The sequence below is a fragment of the Diadema antillarum genome, unplaced genomic scaffold (assembly GCF_040938485.1).
Source record: "Diadema antillarum isolate AM-2024a unplaced genomic scaffold, OU_Dant_1.0 seq00000772_RagTag, whole genome shotgun sequence".
In the NCBI taxonomy this organism is placed as follows: domain Eukaryota; kingdom Metazoa; phylum Echinodermata; class Echinoidea; order Diadematoida; family Diadematidae; genus Diadema; species Diadema antillarum.
Genome location: NW_027271661.1, coordinates 337123 through 354106, shown reverse-complemented (window position 1 = coordinate 354106; position 16984 = coordinate 337123). Strand labels below are relative to the sequence as shown.

Below are 16984 nucleotides of genomic sequence, written 5' to 3'. Positions count from 1 at the left end.
AAGTTAACGTCTAAAACTTGAAAAAATTACATTTATGCATTATAAATTTTGCATACAATGTGTTTACATGGTCACATGTAATACTGTAACGGTCTAGTGACTTGCAAGTACCTGCAAACTAACTTTTCATGCCAAGTGGTAGGTGACGCTGATCGCTATTACTGTAGCATTTCATCATAGTAGATTGTTCTGAGGCAGATAAAATTGAAAAGAAAGTATTTTCCAAAAAAGAGATAGGAGCTTGGAATTTGGCACAAATTTTGCCAATGTGAAATTTTGCCAATGTGTAATATTTAGCGATAAAAATAGTATCCACACAAAATTCAAGATGGCGGCAATTAATCGAGGTTGTCGTTCAAGGCATTATTTACCATTAGTGCACGTAAAACAAAAACCCAGCTTTACTTAATTCCTCAAACTAGTTCTAAACTGTGAGTTAGGGATAGAACAACTAATGTACAAACTGAAATCAGTATAATTAATGCTAAATATTGTTAGATATACTAAATAGATCTGATAAGAATTTTTTTTTTTATATACTAAATTGTAAACAGTTATGGCTATGGTTTCTCGAAAAGCAATGGTGATATCTTCGTATGTTTTAGGCTTTATTACAATTTTTTTACATGGTAGAATGTTTGGTAATACAACTAACCTGCACATATAAATCGAATGTGATATCTCTCCCAATGGTAGAATACCTTTAGTGTGTTGCGTCAAAGTTAAATCTCAACTTATAACTTATAATTTGATATATGTTTTTAATCTTCTTATATTGCTGTCTATTACATGTTCCAATACATCCAAACGATATTGTGCTAGTGTAAACCATATTGAGGGTCTTTTTTTTGGGGGGGGGGGGAGGGGGGATGGAGCTCATTCCAGTGTTAGGGTAAGGCCCAATCTTTGATAAAAAAGAAATGCTTCTGTATCAAAGATATGCTTTTTTACTTGTATGTTACTCTGCTGTTGTAGAAACGCCTGATTGATGATGGTATATGTGTAATAATGTCTGATCCGTAGATGTCCTTGAAAGCCCTTCTGATCCGAACCCCCCCCCCCCCAAAAAAAAAAAAAAAAAAATCCGACATGGCGGCAATTTCTCAACTTTGTTGTGCGAAATGTGTTGTGCGAAATTGCTTTTCAGTATATTGTTCGTATAAAATTGTCCAAATTGATTATTCGTGCTGTATATTCACATTTACAAATAAGCATGCTGAAACTGTATTTTCTGTTACCAGATTTTTCTTACATTGTTTTTAGGCTGATTTCATGTGGGTTATAGTGTCACAATTGATCTGAGCTTATGCCATTGGTAGATGCTTTCCCATATTAGATATCAGGATCACTCGAGAGTGAAAATGTTCATTTTCATTCATTTTAGAGTGACCTCGGGATCACTCGAAGAGTGACAAGTGATCCCTAAGGCAGGGCTCGACAATAACGGTGGTCCGGTGGCCCGGGGCCACCAAAATGTCAGAAATGAAGAACATAGGTGGCCCGATCGGGCCACCAAAAAAGATCGGATATTTGCCTTTGGGCCACCAAAAATAAAAGTTAGTGTGGAGCCCTGCCTATTAAGGTCACTCTAAAATGAGTGAAAATGAACATTTTCACTCAAAAGTCACTCCAATTTCACTCTAAATTCACCGTTTTCTTGTTATTCACTCCTCACATCAAAAGCAAAAACTTCCACTCGATTTGGGTTGGTTTTTTTTTTCTTTTTCGGAGAGTAGAATATCACTGGTTCTATAAATGTGTCCATAAAAACCTTAGACGGTTTAAGATAGCACAACAGACAAAATTGTATCAAAAACGAAATAATACATTTACTTTGGCGCAATTTTATACACTATGTCAGCTTTGATGGCCTGCAATCTCGAATTTTTTGAGTGATTGATCCAGATTTTGTTTTAAACTTTCTATAGCAAGGTTGTTTCAAGCTTCTACTTCTATTTGAAAGATATTTTCGCTTCATCTCATCTGCTTCAGAACAATCTACTTCGAAAAAATAGCAATCAGCGTCACCTGAGCTACCACTTGGTATGAAAAGTTAGTTTGCAGGCACAAACCCTTGTTTGTCAAAGAAAATGTCTGCGTTTGCCAAGACTACTACACGCACCACTGGCACTGCTACAAGCGCCAGTGTCAGTGGTGCGTGTAGTAGTCTTGGCGCGCGCAGGCTCTTTTTACGACCAACAAGGTATTGTCACAACTAAAGTGGCCATTTTTACATAGTGAGTTTTCAAGTTTGAGACATTATAACTCCTGAACCAAAAATGGTACTGACCCCTAATTTTCTCCAAATATTAATTATATGTCAAACAAAATTCTTGGAACGTTTCAAGATAATCCTTCAGTCGTTCTCTGATTTATGCTGAATCAAGCATTTTCATGATTTTCATTTTTTCAGAAAAATATCAAAAAATGAGTGTTTTTTCCTTAAAATCTCAATCCACTTATCCTAATAACCCACAAAAATGGTATCAACTTGTAGAAAATTTTCTTCTCTTTCATATGACATCACATTTGTTGAAATCTGATCTTTCAATCAAATTCTATCTTTCAAATAACAAATTCAGTAAATATGGCGGCCATCTTGGACGCCATCTTGGATTTGGAGGCTTTCGCAACAAATTTTTTGAGGTAGACCAGTGGAATGTTGTTTGTTACAATAAAAACTTGAAAATAAGCAAGGTCTACTTAGTTTGTAGAGAGAGTGCAACTCGACCTCTGTTTTTAGCTTTTGGCCCCCCGGTTAAAGCTTGTTGCTAGGGAAAGGCTGAATGAGAAACATGATTTTTTATGTGTAATGTATATAACTGCGTAGACAAAACGATGTGTAAGTGAAATTTTGATCTTTCAGTTGGACAATTTTTTTCTTGTCTGTACAGAAGTATTCAGAATAATGTACACTGTGTATGAAGCTGCAGCAGTTGTTAATGAATAAATGATTGTTATGGTCATATTATTGTAAATGATATCATATTGCAATGGTGTGTGAATGGTGCTATCAATATCACTACATCAAATGATTTTTTTTTATTGCAGCCATACCCAAGTGGTATTAGCAACTTCCCTTTAAAATATAGATCAGGGTGGAAAATATGAAGTTTTAGTTAAAACACAAAAATCAAAAGCATATGGTTAAGATTAGCAAGGTCGTAACATGTCCGTAACTAGGGCATACAGAAAATTAAGATTTTCTTTGAGTATGTATACTGTGGATTCGTCCGAATTTTGACTCGAAATTAGGCTAAGTGAGATTATATCATTAAATAATATTGGCAGTCTGAAAATTAATTTTGAAAGAATGTCTAAATTCCATGCAATATATCCATACTTGGCTGTTATCGAACCTAACTACTGCGCTGGCACATTTGTTTTATTGAGTGAATTAGCAGAATTTGTCAGTGAGCAAAATTTTCCACAAATTTCTACCTGTTCGCACGGATTCACCTAATTCAACTGAATCGACACACCGCCTTTACAAGATACAGATACAAGGGAGCAGTAATTCTGATGCACTTATACTTGTCCAGGGAGCGTCTTCAATTTAAAGTCTATAATTATGTAGACCTACTTCTTCTACCTTATTTCTACATTAAGGATTAATCAAAAGGAAAGTAATCAATTCTCCCGTCATCGCTTGTCCGTGTTTTCTAATGTCGTACATTCTTGGTGTTTGCTCCCCCCCCCCCCCCCCATGCAGGATCTGTGTCATAGCTCTCGCTAGAGGGCACCCTATATTGCGAGACAAACACTTGGTGGACCAGGTAGACTTCCAGGTCAGCCCAAACACCAACAGAATAGACAACAAGGTCATCGGAAAGAGCAAGAAGGTCGGTAGTGCGATAGCGCAGCCGTGTGAATACTTGCGCGAGCAAAAAGACATAGAAATTGAAAACATAATGACGTCATGTCTGTTTATGTCTGTGTTTTACTAATGTTCAGTCCCTTTTTGTTTTGCTGAAAAAAAGAAGTATTTTGTTTTTTGATTATTTGCTTTTACTGTAGTCTTCGATGCATTATCAGATGTTGCTAAGGCTTCATGAAAGGTTGTCTGTATTTTCAATGTCTTTGACTCCAGTTTCCTTCTTACCTTTTTTGTTATTTGCTCTACTTTAATCGCTTCGTGGCAATGAAGCCTCAAATTCCAATCTGGGATCCTTTGTTTTCTCACGAAAGCATCAAACGCAAACACGGGCGCACATAATTATACACACACGTACGCAACACTCTTATTGAGCATTCGTTCACTTTATACAGACTGACCTAATATGATGCGACTGATAACGTGACACAACCCTTATATAAAGATCCAAAGATGTGCAGCCCGCCCGCCTACCAGTCGTGCTCAAACCAGGTTGTGGAGATGACTTTCACCCTTGCCCCGCCCATCGGGTTGATAGCCTTGGCTGTCGCCCGTCCAATGGTTACATTTTATCACGTCCTCTACTGGCAAGACAAAATCCGAGCAGACGGATGGCCAAAGAGGAGCGAAAGAAAGAGGAAAAAACCGCCGAGATCCGCACGAATAGCCTTGACACCACGAGTGCTCATTAATGCAGAGCACGACGCACTGCAGATGAAAAATTCACACCAGTTGCCATTATTACGCTGTTGGGTAAACCCAGTGGTAAAGACGGTCGTAAAAATTGCGCTAAAAATAAACACTTCTCCCCCGGGCAACATAGTCTAAGTGACACTAAAAGGTTGTTATGGCATTATGCCGAGTCATCTGTGCATCAAAATGTACATGCTCGTGACAATGTAGTGCTTATTAAATGCAACATATTTTCAAGATGAAATCACAGCAGAAGATGTGCGCCTGTTACAATTCGGTCGGTATTTGGATTTCCTTGACAACGCCATAGCGACTAGTTCATCCTCCAATGCATCATCGATTATAGCAGTACGGTATTTGCGAGTTCCCTGTGGCAGAAACCTGCGCTGTAGGGCTAGGGATCCAGACACGTCTGATACCAAATAGTCAAAAATTCTCAACCTCACACGACGGTATATAGGCCTACTTCAGTCAGTGGTCTGAACACCACATGATAGTTGATACTCGTGTCTCTTTATGAACTTAGTTGAGTTTCGAAACCGCCACTGCCCCCCATTGCCGATGTTAAACAAATTAATTGCTCTGAAACGTTTATGTTTTGAAATGATGAGATGTATCAGTGACACTGTCATGGAACGTGAATAAAGCTCATTTTCAAGATCAGCTTTTTAGCTGGTATGAGATTGAGATGAATGCCTGAAGTGAGCCATTGCCATCGGTCAATGTCCGTCGTCCGCCGTGCGTTGTGCGTAACCCCCCCCCCCCCCCCCCCACACACACACACATTTTCATATTCTTTGAAAAACGGGTGGCTCAATTTGACCAAACACGGCAGGAATCATAAATTTTTTATTATCATCACCTTCTTGAGAAGTGGTAGTTGGATTATGACCAATCATGGCAGGAATCATTAAGAGGGAGGGGATTGTATGTACAAAATAATGGTGGCGGCGCCGCCAGGGGGGTTTCAAATGACTCCAAATTAAGAGGTTGATGCTCAGGAGCCTGCAACAATCCCCAAATGTCCAGATTTCTTGACATGGTTTTCCTCGGGAGGATTGCCCAGAAGGCAGAGTGCGATGCTCAGATGAGCGTCGGACCCGCTGGTCTCTTCAAAGAAATAACGAAGGTAGAGAAGCATAATGGTATACGTTTCATTTCAAGTGAACATCATAAGAGAATCTTGGATTCTTTTTGGACATGTTTAAAGGGATGTGGTATAGTTTTCGTTGAGATCTGGGTTTCAGATTTCAACTGTTTGCGAGAATATTTGAAACTACTTATGATAGCTTGCAATTCTAAGAGGCATTGAAAATTTATTTGATAAAAATCGATTTCGAAATGGCCGAAATATCCAAAAACGAAGTAATACAAAGTGGTCCTAATGAAAAGTAGGTCCCACCTTTTATTATGACCTCTTTGTTTTTGGATATAGCAGCCATTTCAAAACCAATTTTCATCAAATAAACTTTGACTTTCTCGTAGAATTATATGCTCTGTCACATTTCATAAGAGGTTCTCATTATCTCACAAACACAGTTGGAACCGGAAGCCCAATCTCGACGAAAACTTCACCATCCCTTTAACCGAATCGTAGCATATGTGTATGTGTTCAGATGAGGTGATGATACCATCAAATTATAATCACTAATTAGCTTGTACATAAAAATATGAAATCATGTTAATCATGATAATTCTTCCCTTATATTCTTGAAGGTTTCCATGGCATGAGCCATAGCTAACAGGTTATTTCTTGTCCGCCATTTATTATGCACCGAATTCGTCCTGGAGTGAGAATTGGTCCATTTCAGGGCCGGTGCTTGGTGGATGGAAATATACCTAAGTCTTCTCCCCCCCCCCCCCCCCCCCCTCCCTTTTTTTTTCCATTTGTCATTGATACGTTTCTAGATCATTTTTGTTGTTGCTGTCGCTGCATTTTATAAACGTCATCTACCGTATGTTTACTAGAAATTCAAGTGATATGCATGCATGAACTTTTTATTTTGTTTCCTTCACCTAATGCATAATGTAGGGCGCTCAGTATCTTCACGAGGACTCGCCACTCTGCACTGTGCGATGTACTGATGGCGCGTCGTTCGTCGTTTATCCATGTGTTCGCGGGAAATTGGTGGAAGTCAATGAAATGCTCGTGCACCAGCCACAACTGTTAACAACTAAGGTATGCATTCTTGATCAAAATGTCTTAAATTGATGAAATGGCGAAGGGGAAGAGAATCGGAAGTTATGGTTGAGAAAGTAGATGATTTGGTATGTGTTTGAGCGTATGTATACGTGTGTAAGTGTGTGTGTGTTGCAGTCAATAGAATGCAAGCGCCACTCACGGCTAAAATAGTAATGAAAGGTCCGTGCATGTTAAAAAGTAACCTTCTTTGTAGATTCATCCTGACGGTATAAATAAGAAGGAAGGGAAAGAAGGTGAGTGGATGAGGAAGAGCGGTGGACAAATTTTTGTTGGATTAATGCGTTAGCGTGTGTGTGTGCGTGCGCGCGCGTGGAGGAGTTTCTTTTTATTATACAGTCAGCCTCGCCTAAGTTGAATCCAAAAGTGACAGGAGAAAATCTTTCGACTGACATGAATTTCGACATTACACAATATCAATTACACAAGTTTTAAATGTCTCCATCCGGGCATACTTTACTTCGACTTTGATAGCTTTAATGTTTCGACTTGTTCGAGATCGACTGTATAACCGTGGCGGTTGAGTATATCCTTTCGTGTGTGTTTTTATTTTTTATATTAATATTTATATTTATATTTACATCTACATTTACATTTACATTTACATTTATATTTATATTCATATTCATATTCATATTCATATTCATATTCATGTTCATATTCATATTCATATTCATATTCATATTCATATTCATGATATGCGTTCGTGAGTCCATCGTTCATATAGAACTTTCGGTTGAATGACTTAAACAATTTTCTTGTGTAAAATCAATTTCAAACCATGTGCTGCTTCAGCAGCAACAAGATTTTTTTTTATCGTAGATTATCACAATATATATCTGAAGCTAAATCATTTCCAACGGAAGAAAAAAAATGCACTTAGTTCATTTGTAATATCAGAAGGATTTTTCAACTCTTTATCAAATATATTTATATACATACCATCAACTTTATCATATGATCTTATTTTATTTATTATTTCACTTATTACTTTCCAAGTTCAAATTATATCACCCTCTGACTTTTGCAATTCTTTTGAATAATCCATTATCTTAGATTTATCAGATTTTTTTTCGTAAGCTTATTTTGATATTGTTCATACTTATTCAATTCAAAACATTTGTTTTACACATTATATAAATCATATAACTGATTTTATCGTAATAATCTTACTCTGTCATTTCCCTTATTACTTTCTATGTTGAATTCATATTACCTCCTGCTTTTTCCAGTTCTTTTATACAATACATTATCTTAGATCTACGAATTATTTCATTAAGCTGATTTTGATATTATACTATTATTCAAAACATTTGGTTTACACATGTATAATTTGTAAAAGATATTACGGGTATTCATTGAATTTAACATTCATTGTGTTATCAAAGGGATTTAGGGTATGCACTTTCAAAACTGAAATAGTATGTATCAACATTTGAAACGGTGTCACTCATCCAACCTTTTGCTAAATGTTAAGTTTAACACTCAAAATGTTGGATTTAACATATCTGAAATAGTAGTTCAACATAATTATTTAGTGTTAATTTGACATTATCGGTGTTAGATTTAACATTTTACAAAAGGTCGGAGGAGTGACATTTATAATTTTGATTTACTATTTCATTTTTAGAGTATTTTTCCCCGTGACTGAGTTTTACCAAAGATATGTTCTTATCATAATATCGCTTTGTATTTAGCGATAAACTTTTACATGCTCTATTACATTTTTTTTTTTCGTCATAGACATTCAACCACTGTTCATATGCCAAGTCAAAGCTGTAACATTTTCAATCCTTTCTCTCCTATACATCCCAGCTTGGTTTGGAATCAATGGTCCTTAGAAGTAATTGTGAAGATATAAGAAAAACGTGCAAATGATCGGATACATAATAAAAGGGACCACTATGATTATCTGTGTCAAAAGTATTGGTAAATATTTTGTCGATAAGTCATGAAAACGATGTGGATATCCAGGGTTTTTTGTAATCAATGGTTGGAAAAAACTGCATAGTATATCTGGAAATTTACTGTTATCATTAACGTTTTGATCAGTTGAATAAATGATATTTAACAAGGTTTAAGAGACTTCTGAAACCAAAATCAACAGATTTTGTAAAGTCAATATTGAAATTTCCCAGGAGAAAATACGTTTATTTTCTCGGGATATTTTATCCCAAATTTGATCAAAATACCCCCCCCCCCCCAAAAAAAAAAAAAAAAAAAATCACGTCATTTCTTGGAGGTCTGTATAAAGCTCCAACTATTACATTAATTTTTGCTAGTCATTCTTTGTTTCTATAGTAAGACTTTCAATTCCTTATAAACACACATCTTTTCTTATTTTGAAATTAGGTGGGTGTGTGTGTATGTTTGTATTTACGTACATACAGAGCAACACATCCTTTTCCTTTGTATTTCTATCGATATGTAACATTTCATAATCCGGAATATTGTATATGTTCGGAGAAATTTGGTGGGGCCAGGTTTCAAGTCTTCCAATAACGAAAAAAAAAGAAGAAGAAGATATTAGATAAGGAATGAAGGAGGGTTTCAGATGAGTCAGTTTTTTGGAAATAATTCTTAAATTAATCATCCAAAATCTAAAATTATCATAAGAACAATCTTTGATACGATTTGCATACAGGTAAGTACCTCGGATATGTCGTAACATTAAAAGTGAATTTTGCTGGTCTCATATCAAATACTTTTCATATTGATGATAGGGACAAATAAATATGACACATCATTCACATTCTGTACGAGCATAACATAAACCCTACAAATAGTGTATATTTGAAATGTACACGTACTATTGATGACATTGTTCTCAAATATTTTGTGAATTCAGATTATCAATCATGACGGCTATATATGTGTACAGACTTGGTGCATCCTATAGGGTCATAAAAGACTCGAATTGATAAGAACCGTAATTATATGCACATGTAATTACAGACATACAGAAGTAGCGACTTCAATGAATTTGAATAAGATATAATTTGACTTCGAGTCAAGCTGTTTCTATGATTAAAGGTTTTTGCAAACTCTCCTTCAGGACTCGTTCAAATGAATCGTAGACATTGAAGTATATTTACTAAGTATTTTCCCTTTAAGGGCAAAGTCGTTCAATCTTGACAACATCTTGTCATTCCCCGCCTTGTTCATTTCATTGCATAATTTGATTTGATGTATCGTGAACGCATGCATTCGTGTTGATTAAGTGCACCACCTGCATGCTTGACAATATGTGCAATTCTGTCTCGGTTAATCTTTAATCATGTGTACACGGAATGTGCATGCGTATTGCAGTTTGAAAGTACATGTATGTCTCGTTCTTCTCTCACTAGAGACAAGTAGATAGGATGAGTCACACTGGCTTAATTGATATACAGCGAAGAACGTCAGAAGGTCTGTGAGGATTTCTTTCGCATTAACGAAAATGATTAGGCTGTCAGCATGATGTCTACCAATCCCCCTCGATATATAGTACTCTACAAAAGAAAGCTTTTTTCTTTCTTTCTTTATGTTATCTACTTGAGGGGCAATCAATTGAAACGTTCTTCTTCTTTTTTTTTTCCTCCTTGAAAAAAAAAGGAAAACTCAAAGCCTTGTTTGTCAAATCTAGTCGACGAGATATCATCGATTAGCTGGCCTTTGTAACGCGATACCCCATTGTTGGTTTTCTTCAAAGCCAGCCAAGAGGTGTATGTGGCAGACCCTGGGCATAAAAGTGACTAATAAGTTGAGATCAGCACGAGGGTTTGACTCTGCTTGGGCACTTGTTAGTTATGCACTCAAACCGCATAACGGAATCAACTAGTACATCAAATGAAACTGAACATTTTTACGCTTCGAGAAGCAGTGTTCCGAAGTGTTGCAAAATATTATATATTTATTATATACATATAAACTTATAAATTTCATATGCAACTATATGATATGTATCCGTAAATGTATAGATATATGTATATGTATATATATATATATATATATATATATATATATACATTCTTCAATGTTATTTATATAGATATATATACATATATTTATTAATGTTATATGTATAGATTATGCAGTTTGTGTGTGTGTGCCTGTAGCATTGGTGTAAACATGAACGATTAATTGCATTGCCGAAGAGACGGGGGTCTTCCTCGAGTCATTGAAAAATATCCAGAAGCTGTTGAATATATACTACATCCGATTTGTCATTCTTTCGATAGTTTTTGCTTTGTTTTGTTTTGATTTTTCTTGGGGGGGAGGACAGTGCATTAGTAAAATTATCAGGTGCAGATGCGGAAGTCGCCTTCTAGGCCGGAGTTAAATCCTATTGTCTCATTCCATATCCTATACCTAAATTCCGTAAAGTAAACCGGAGTACCGCAGACGGAGAAAGCGTCAAGCTTAAAGACTCATTCTGTGTCGAGGTCCGGGTTGAAAATCCGACCCTTAGCCACAAGCCTTTCCCATTTCCTTTCAGTGATACCGTAAACTAAACAAAAAACAAGCCAAACGTATCAGACATTGTTGAGCAAGAAATAAATTTCCCCGACTACTGAGCCTCACTAAATATCGCCTTCATTCCTATTATAGGTTGCATCTAGTGTTTAACATTTCTAATGTAACATAGAGTCAAGAAAGAATCGACTGGACTTGATTTGTGTGTGTGTATTTCAGCAAAAGAAAATAGGGCGATTCATGGAATACTCCTAGGAAGTAATTGGCTTTTTTATGCAAATACTTTCACCCTCCTTTTATCCTCGTTTGGACCCTCCTCTTACCCTCCTTTTATCCTATTACCCGCCGTTTTAATTACAGCATAATCCATTACGTCATAAAATGATAACATGGACTAATGATTATGGAAGAGTAATATCTTGAATATGAGTTTCGATTGCCTTACATTAGACGGCTTGCTCATTCAGTCGTAATCATGTGCGGATTTATGGTCTCATTTTTTTCTTCTTTTTTGTGTCACCTCCCATAAAATTCAACAGCCAAACACCGAGGGATATGTGGCCATTGTCCTACTTCGGCTCGGCGATTGCGACCAGCAGTTGCAGGGTCTTCTCTCCGAAGAGGAGTATGGGCAGATCATGCTGAGACGTGAACGTCAGACCACTGAGACGCCAGATGCTCCCGGCCAAGACGCTCCGTCTTCCCGTGGCACCTGTGCAGCATTACCGAGCTGACAACGTCCTTAAGGAAAACAAAAAGCAAAAACACAAACAAACAAAAAACACTTCTTTGACCAGCGCACCAATCGTTGAGCGGATCTGAGATGGATCCGTTCGGAGAGACCCACATGAACTCAGTTGGATACAGTATAATGGGTGCGACTTTACACCCATCCAGAGGAGTTCCTGTGTTAGAAATCTCGCACAGCGCTTCCATCCTCGGACAAGATGTTGTAACCACATAACTTCTCCTTGAGACCCAGGCGTGTAGGCGGGTATCTTCTTCGATGCCCCATCCAGGCTGTTCCCTAGGGACACTTTAAACTGATTTCGGAATGTCTGTGCCAGCTTCGCAATAACGTCTTAAAGTCGTATTGATTCTCGTGACGTAGAAGGCATTGTTCAACAGTGATTCCATATTCTAAGATTTGATCACTTTTATGATGTAAGCGTCTCTGATATTGTATAATGATAATCCATGAAAAAAAAAAATGTAAATGTGCGTGAGATGCTTTAAAAATGCGTAATGTAGGAACTGACTCACCATACTAAACTAACTTTGCAAACGTGTTCGGCTCTACCATTTCGGAAAATGTTTACGAGCAAGATGATGTTTATTCACATCTATCTTAATGAAGAAAGGACTTCCAAGAGTTTTGAGTGTTCGACTATGTCTTTATCATGATACAGCTCAGTCAAAAAAGTTTGACAATTTACGATGCCTGTGCCACAATGTTTAATAGTGCTCTTGACAGAAGGATAGGTCAATGTTTGATCGCACTTTCGTCGTCATGATATCTCCCGAAATAACTACATATCGAGTTTTACATGGGGACTGACGCGAATGAGTAATTCATGTCGCACAACCGGGTCCAATTAGTGTTTGATTTGATGACATTTGTAAATGGTAGCAGCACAACGAAAATTTTGTTAGTTATTAATGTTATCAGCAAAGGACGAAATGCCATCGAAGTTGCCTTTCTAAAACACACTTATTATAAACAAACAAACAAAAAGTCAGAGAAACGATGCATGTGTGTTTTGTCTTTTGCGTAGCAAACTCGTGTTGTCACTTTCACCAAGACTTTACCCCACGGCCAAAGAAAACAGAGCAGCGGATATCAGTGATCTCGCTTTGCTGTTTCTTGTTTCAATATTGTTGAGCTAATTTTGGCTCGATTTCGTGCCACTGTGTTAAGTACAATCACAGCCCCTCCAGAGTGAGCTGACCCATCATTTTTTATTATTTTTTTTTTATTTGTTGGTTGATGTAAGACGTCGAGAAACTTCCAAATTCATTCCAATACGTGTTTTCGTGCAGACACGGATACAGGCTTCTCGCCGCTTCTCTTAAAGCTATTCTTTACTAGTGGGAGCAGTGATTTAAAGAATGTTCGAGTTATCACATTTGATGCATATGTGTGGGTCAGTTGTATCACAAAACATCTACCATATTATATTTTGCAATAAAGCCTAATATGTAAGGAGATATCGCCATTTTTCTCAGTAAACCATAACTGTAGATGATTTATTCTAGAAACAGTTTTATCATAACTATTGTTCACATTTATTAACATCTACATTGGTTATTTTTACCACTAACTCACATTTTAGAACTAGTTTGAAGCAAGAAAGCTGAGTTTTTGTTTCACTTGCAAATGGTAAATCACGCCTTTAAAGGAGCAGTCCAGCGTAAAGTTACATGTATCTCATTATGCCGATCACTGCATGTAACATACTACTCGAAGAACCGCTTGCCCTGACTACTAGTAGTGTTTGTCTCGGGGAAACAAATGCAAATGAAGATGCAGTTACTTTTGAAAAATTGCTAAGCTTCTCGTCCACTCGTGTGTGGTTTCACCATAAATAAAAACAAACAAAAATAAATGACCAAATATTTAGGAGTACAATGCAAAGTAACGTCTTGGTCGTGGCATAAGGTATTTCATGAAGTAAGAAACTTCGGCATATGCACACCCGCACACTTTACTCCAATTGTATGTTGGAATAAGTTGAATACTATAACAGTTTCTTTCAAGAGAGTCAGATTACCGTGATCCGACGCCTCCGCTTTGCAATATGTTTTTGAAAAGTTATAAAATTGTTCCTGATGACTTTGCATGCATTGTTTAACAATGTTCAGAATTTTCATGTTGAGATAAGAATTATTATTTAACAAAAATAAATAAATAAAATCATGGGGTTGTCATTCAGGAGAGTCAATCCTTAAATGTGTGACACCAATCCTGAATTAGTATATCAAATTTTCCTCTTCATTATTTTGCCTGCCGTCGATAATGTGAAATGACTTCAAGTCGAAATCTTGAATGATGTTCTTTTTTCTTTTTTCTTTTTTTTTTTGTAGGGGGATGGGAGGATTTCCCTGTCACTCTTTATGATGGATGTCGTTAGGGCCCGAAGGCATTGTCAGCGTAATTTTGTATGTAATCTTGAGGAAAAGAAAAATATTCGACAATAAACACTTTTTTATATAATGCACAGTGCCTGTGATATTGTATTTTGATGCATCAAACAGTCATATTGTGTGTCGCATTCAATTTCTTTCAGTAGGTATCAAGATTCGATGTCAACGGCAGATATTGACTTGTCGTGGCTAATGTGGGGCTTTCGTCTCGGTATTAAGAAGATAAATGAATCGTGACTCATACGCATTTTTCCAAATGAACAGATAAATACTCATATTACGTTCGTCAAAGAATGACAAACAAACAATCAGATGATATGTTGAATGCAACAGCAATTATTATTTCAATGACATTACATGAAAAACAAAACAAAACACGAAGTTAACCCCCACAACAGTTTGGGCATGCTCAGAATGTAAGATGGGAATATGAAGAGACTCTACCATATAGGACCTTATGATTTACGTACGATTATGGTCATTTTGCTCATTCTAAAACTCTCCTTTACAGAAAATAACTATATTTTGTCACTTCTAGTATGCGATCTATGTGGAGAAAACTGGAGGAAAACCTTTAATGGGAGTAACGACGGGCATCTATATTGAGGTAAACCCGAACCTTACAATAACCGTGATGATTTAAGAAAAACTTTGTACGGACGGATGCCCAAATTCGTTCATGGTTCCTTCATATTTTCCATCATTATGTCCAAATTACGGGAAGAAGTATTGTGTATAGATATCAAAATCGCCACGTATAGAATACCTCGATTTCGCCTTTAAGTGTGTCAGCTAGATGTGTTAGTCTGAGTCACTGCTTGCTCTGTACGGATCAGGGCCATTCCGTCGCGTCACGTTTAGCTGGGGTCGCCACCGACATCCATCGCGTATAAAGGGGGTCGCCCCGCCTCTGGAGGGCAATCAGCTGTTAGCGTCTCAGAGCGAACAATGGATGTTTACCGCAAAACCGTCACGGGGAGAAATTCTACGGGCCCTCAGGCGATCTCCATATCATAATAATACCTATCAATATATCCCTTTACTGTAATCTCTCTCTTTCTCTTCGTCTATATATCTGTCTCTGTCTTCTTCTTTTTTTCCCTGCCTCGGTTTCGAAAAACAGACGTGTAGATGGTTGAATATACGTACCCCCTCTTGTTCTATTTCTTATTCGTAACCCTTTATGGTTTCTTCGTCATGGTTCATTACGAGGAAGCAATAAGAGCCGTAGACAAGGGAGAAGCGATACGCCTTTATTTCAACGTGAGCCATCAGCCCTGCCTTCATGTTTTGTCCACTCTCTTGTTCAATTCCCCAGAGGGCTGTTTTGTGGGCACGGTCGATTAGAGGTTGTTTGTAAACCGTTTTAACGATTCCTAGTCTTATAGAAATGAATGTCCATTGGATTGATTCGGGTCCTTTGTGTTTACGACGGCTGATGCTCTATTTCGTCATGTTTAGTCAATTCAATTCCTACTGATTATCTATGGGAGATGGGGAAGCTCCTTTCGTCACCCTCCCAGGTATACGATAATTTTCCCTCTTTAGCCACTTTTAGCGGGAACAAGAGAAGGCAATCAGTTATACAAATGTATTTAGTTTGTTTCGTTGGAGATAAAGTTGTGTCAATACTTTTCAGATTGAAGAGACTATTAAAGATGTGTATGCATATTATATAGTATATATATATATATATATAGTATATATATATATATATATATTATACAATTTGGACGTGGTGAGTTCAGAGGCATTCTTTTTTAAATTCAAGCTTAAATGCCTCCACTTTTCTCCTTCCATGTCCGAACGAAAATGGTCAACCCTCCGTAAATGCTGAAGCTGCCCGTCGCCCTTTCCACTGCATTGAATGTATAACAAAGGTTCTCTTGCGAAACTAACTCGTTAACAGCTTTCTTTCTCTTTGCACAAACACACACACACACACATATATACATATATATATATATATATATATATATATACGTGTATATATATATATATATATATATATATATATATATATATATATATTCATATTTGATTTGGCGCATTAGGCAATCTTTTAATTACTAATAAGCCAGTATGCTTCCACTTTACTCCTTCAATGCATCGATGATTACCGTCAACCCTTTGTCAATGCTGAAGCTGTCCGAAGCCCTTTCTATTCCATTGAATGTGTAACAAAGGTTCTCTGGCGAAACTAACTCGTAAACAGCTCTCCGTCCCTTCCACATTGAATTATTTTGTCAATAAAAGCAGTGCTTGCCCAGAGTGTATAATATGACGACCTTTTGGAATCGCCGCCTTTGTCTCGAAATTGTTTTTGTTGGCTTGACGCCGGCTATAATAGAATGAGGTTATGGGATCAAAAAGTGTGTGTGTTTTGTGTGTGTGTTTCCCCCCTTAGTTGCTTTTGTTGTCCTTAGTTTGGAAACACCGTGGTGTGGTGAACCAAAAAAAAAAAAAAAGGAAGAAAAGAAGCCAAGTTCATCTGATATAGAAGCGCTGCATATTACGTATGAACTCACGTGGTCGCATCCTTCGTTAAGCTGCATACATCTGTTATCCAGCGTGCCACATGTCATTATCTCAGGGAGTCCCGTCTTTTATATAGGTGG

At 37.1% G+C, this 16984-nt stretch overlaps 1 protein-coding gene across 1 annotated transcript; it reads left to right on the top strand.

Annotated features, from left to right (window-relative positions):
* Window positions 1-3712: 3712 nt before the first annotated feature.
* LOC139738889 (protein Abitram-like) lies at window positions 3713-12283 on the top strand (the record flags this gene model as incomplete). Its single annotated transcript, XM_071649520.1, has 3 exons — window positions 3713-3842; window positions 6600-6746; window positions 11762-12283. Coding segments are annotated over 3 exons (472 nt in total), but the record flags the coding sequence as incomplete, so codon positions are not given.
* Between the last annotated feature and the right edge of the window lie 4701 nt (window positions 12284-16984).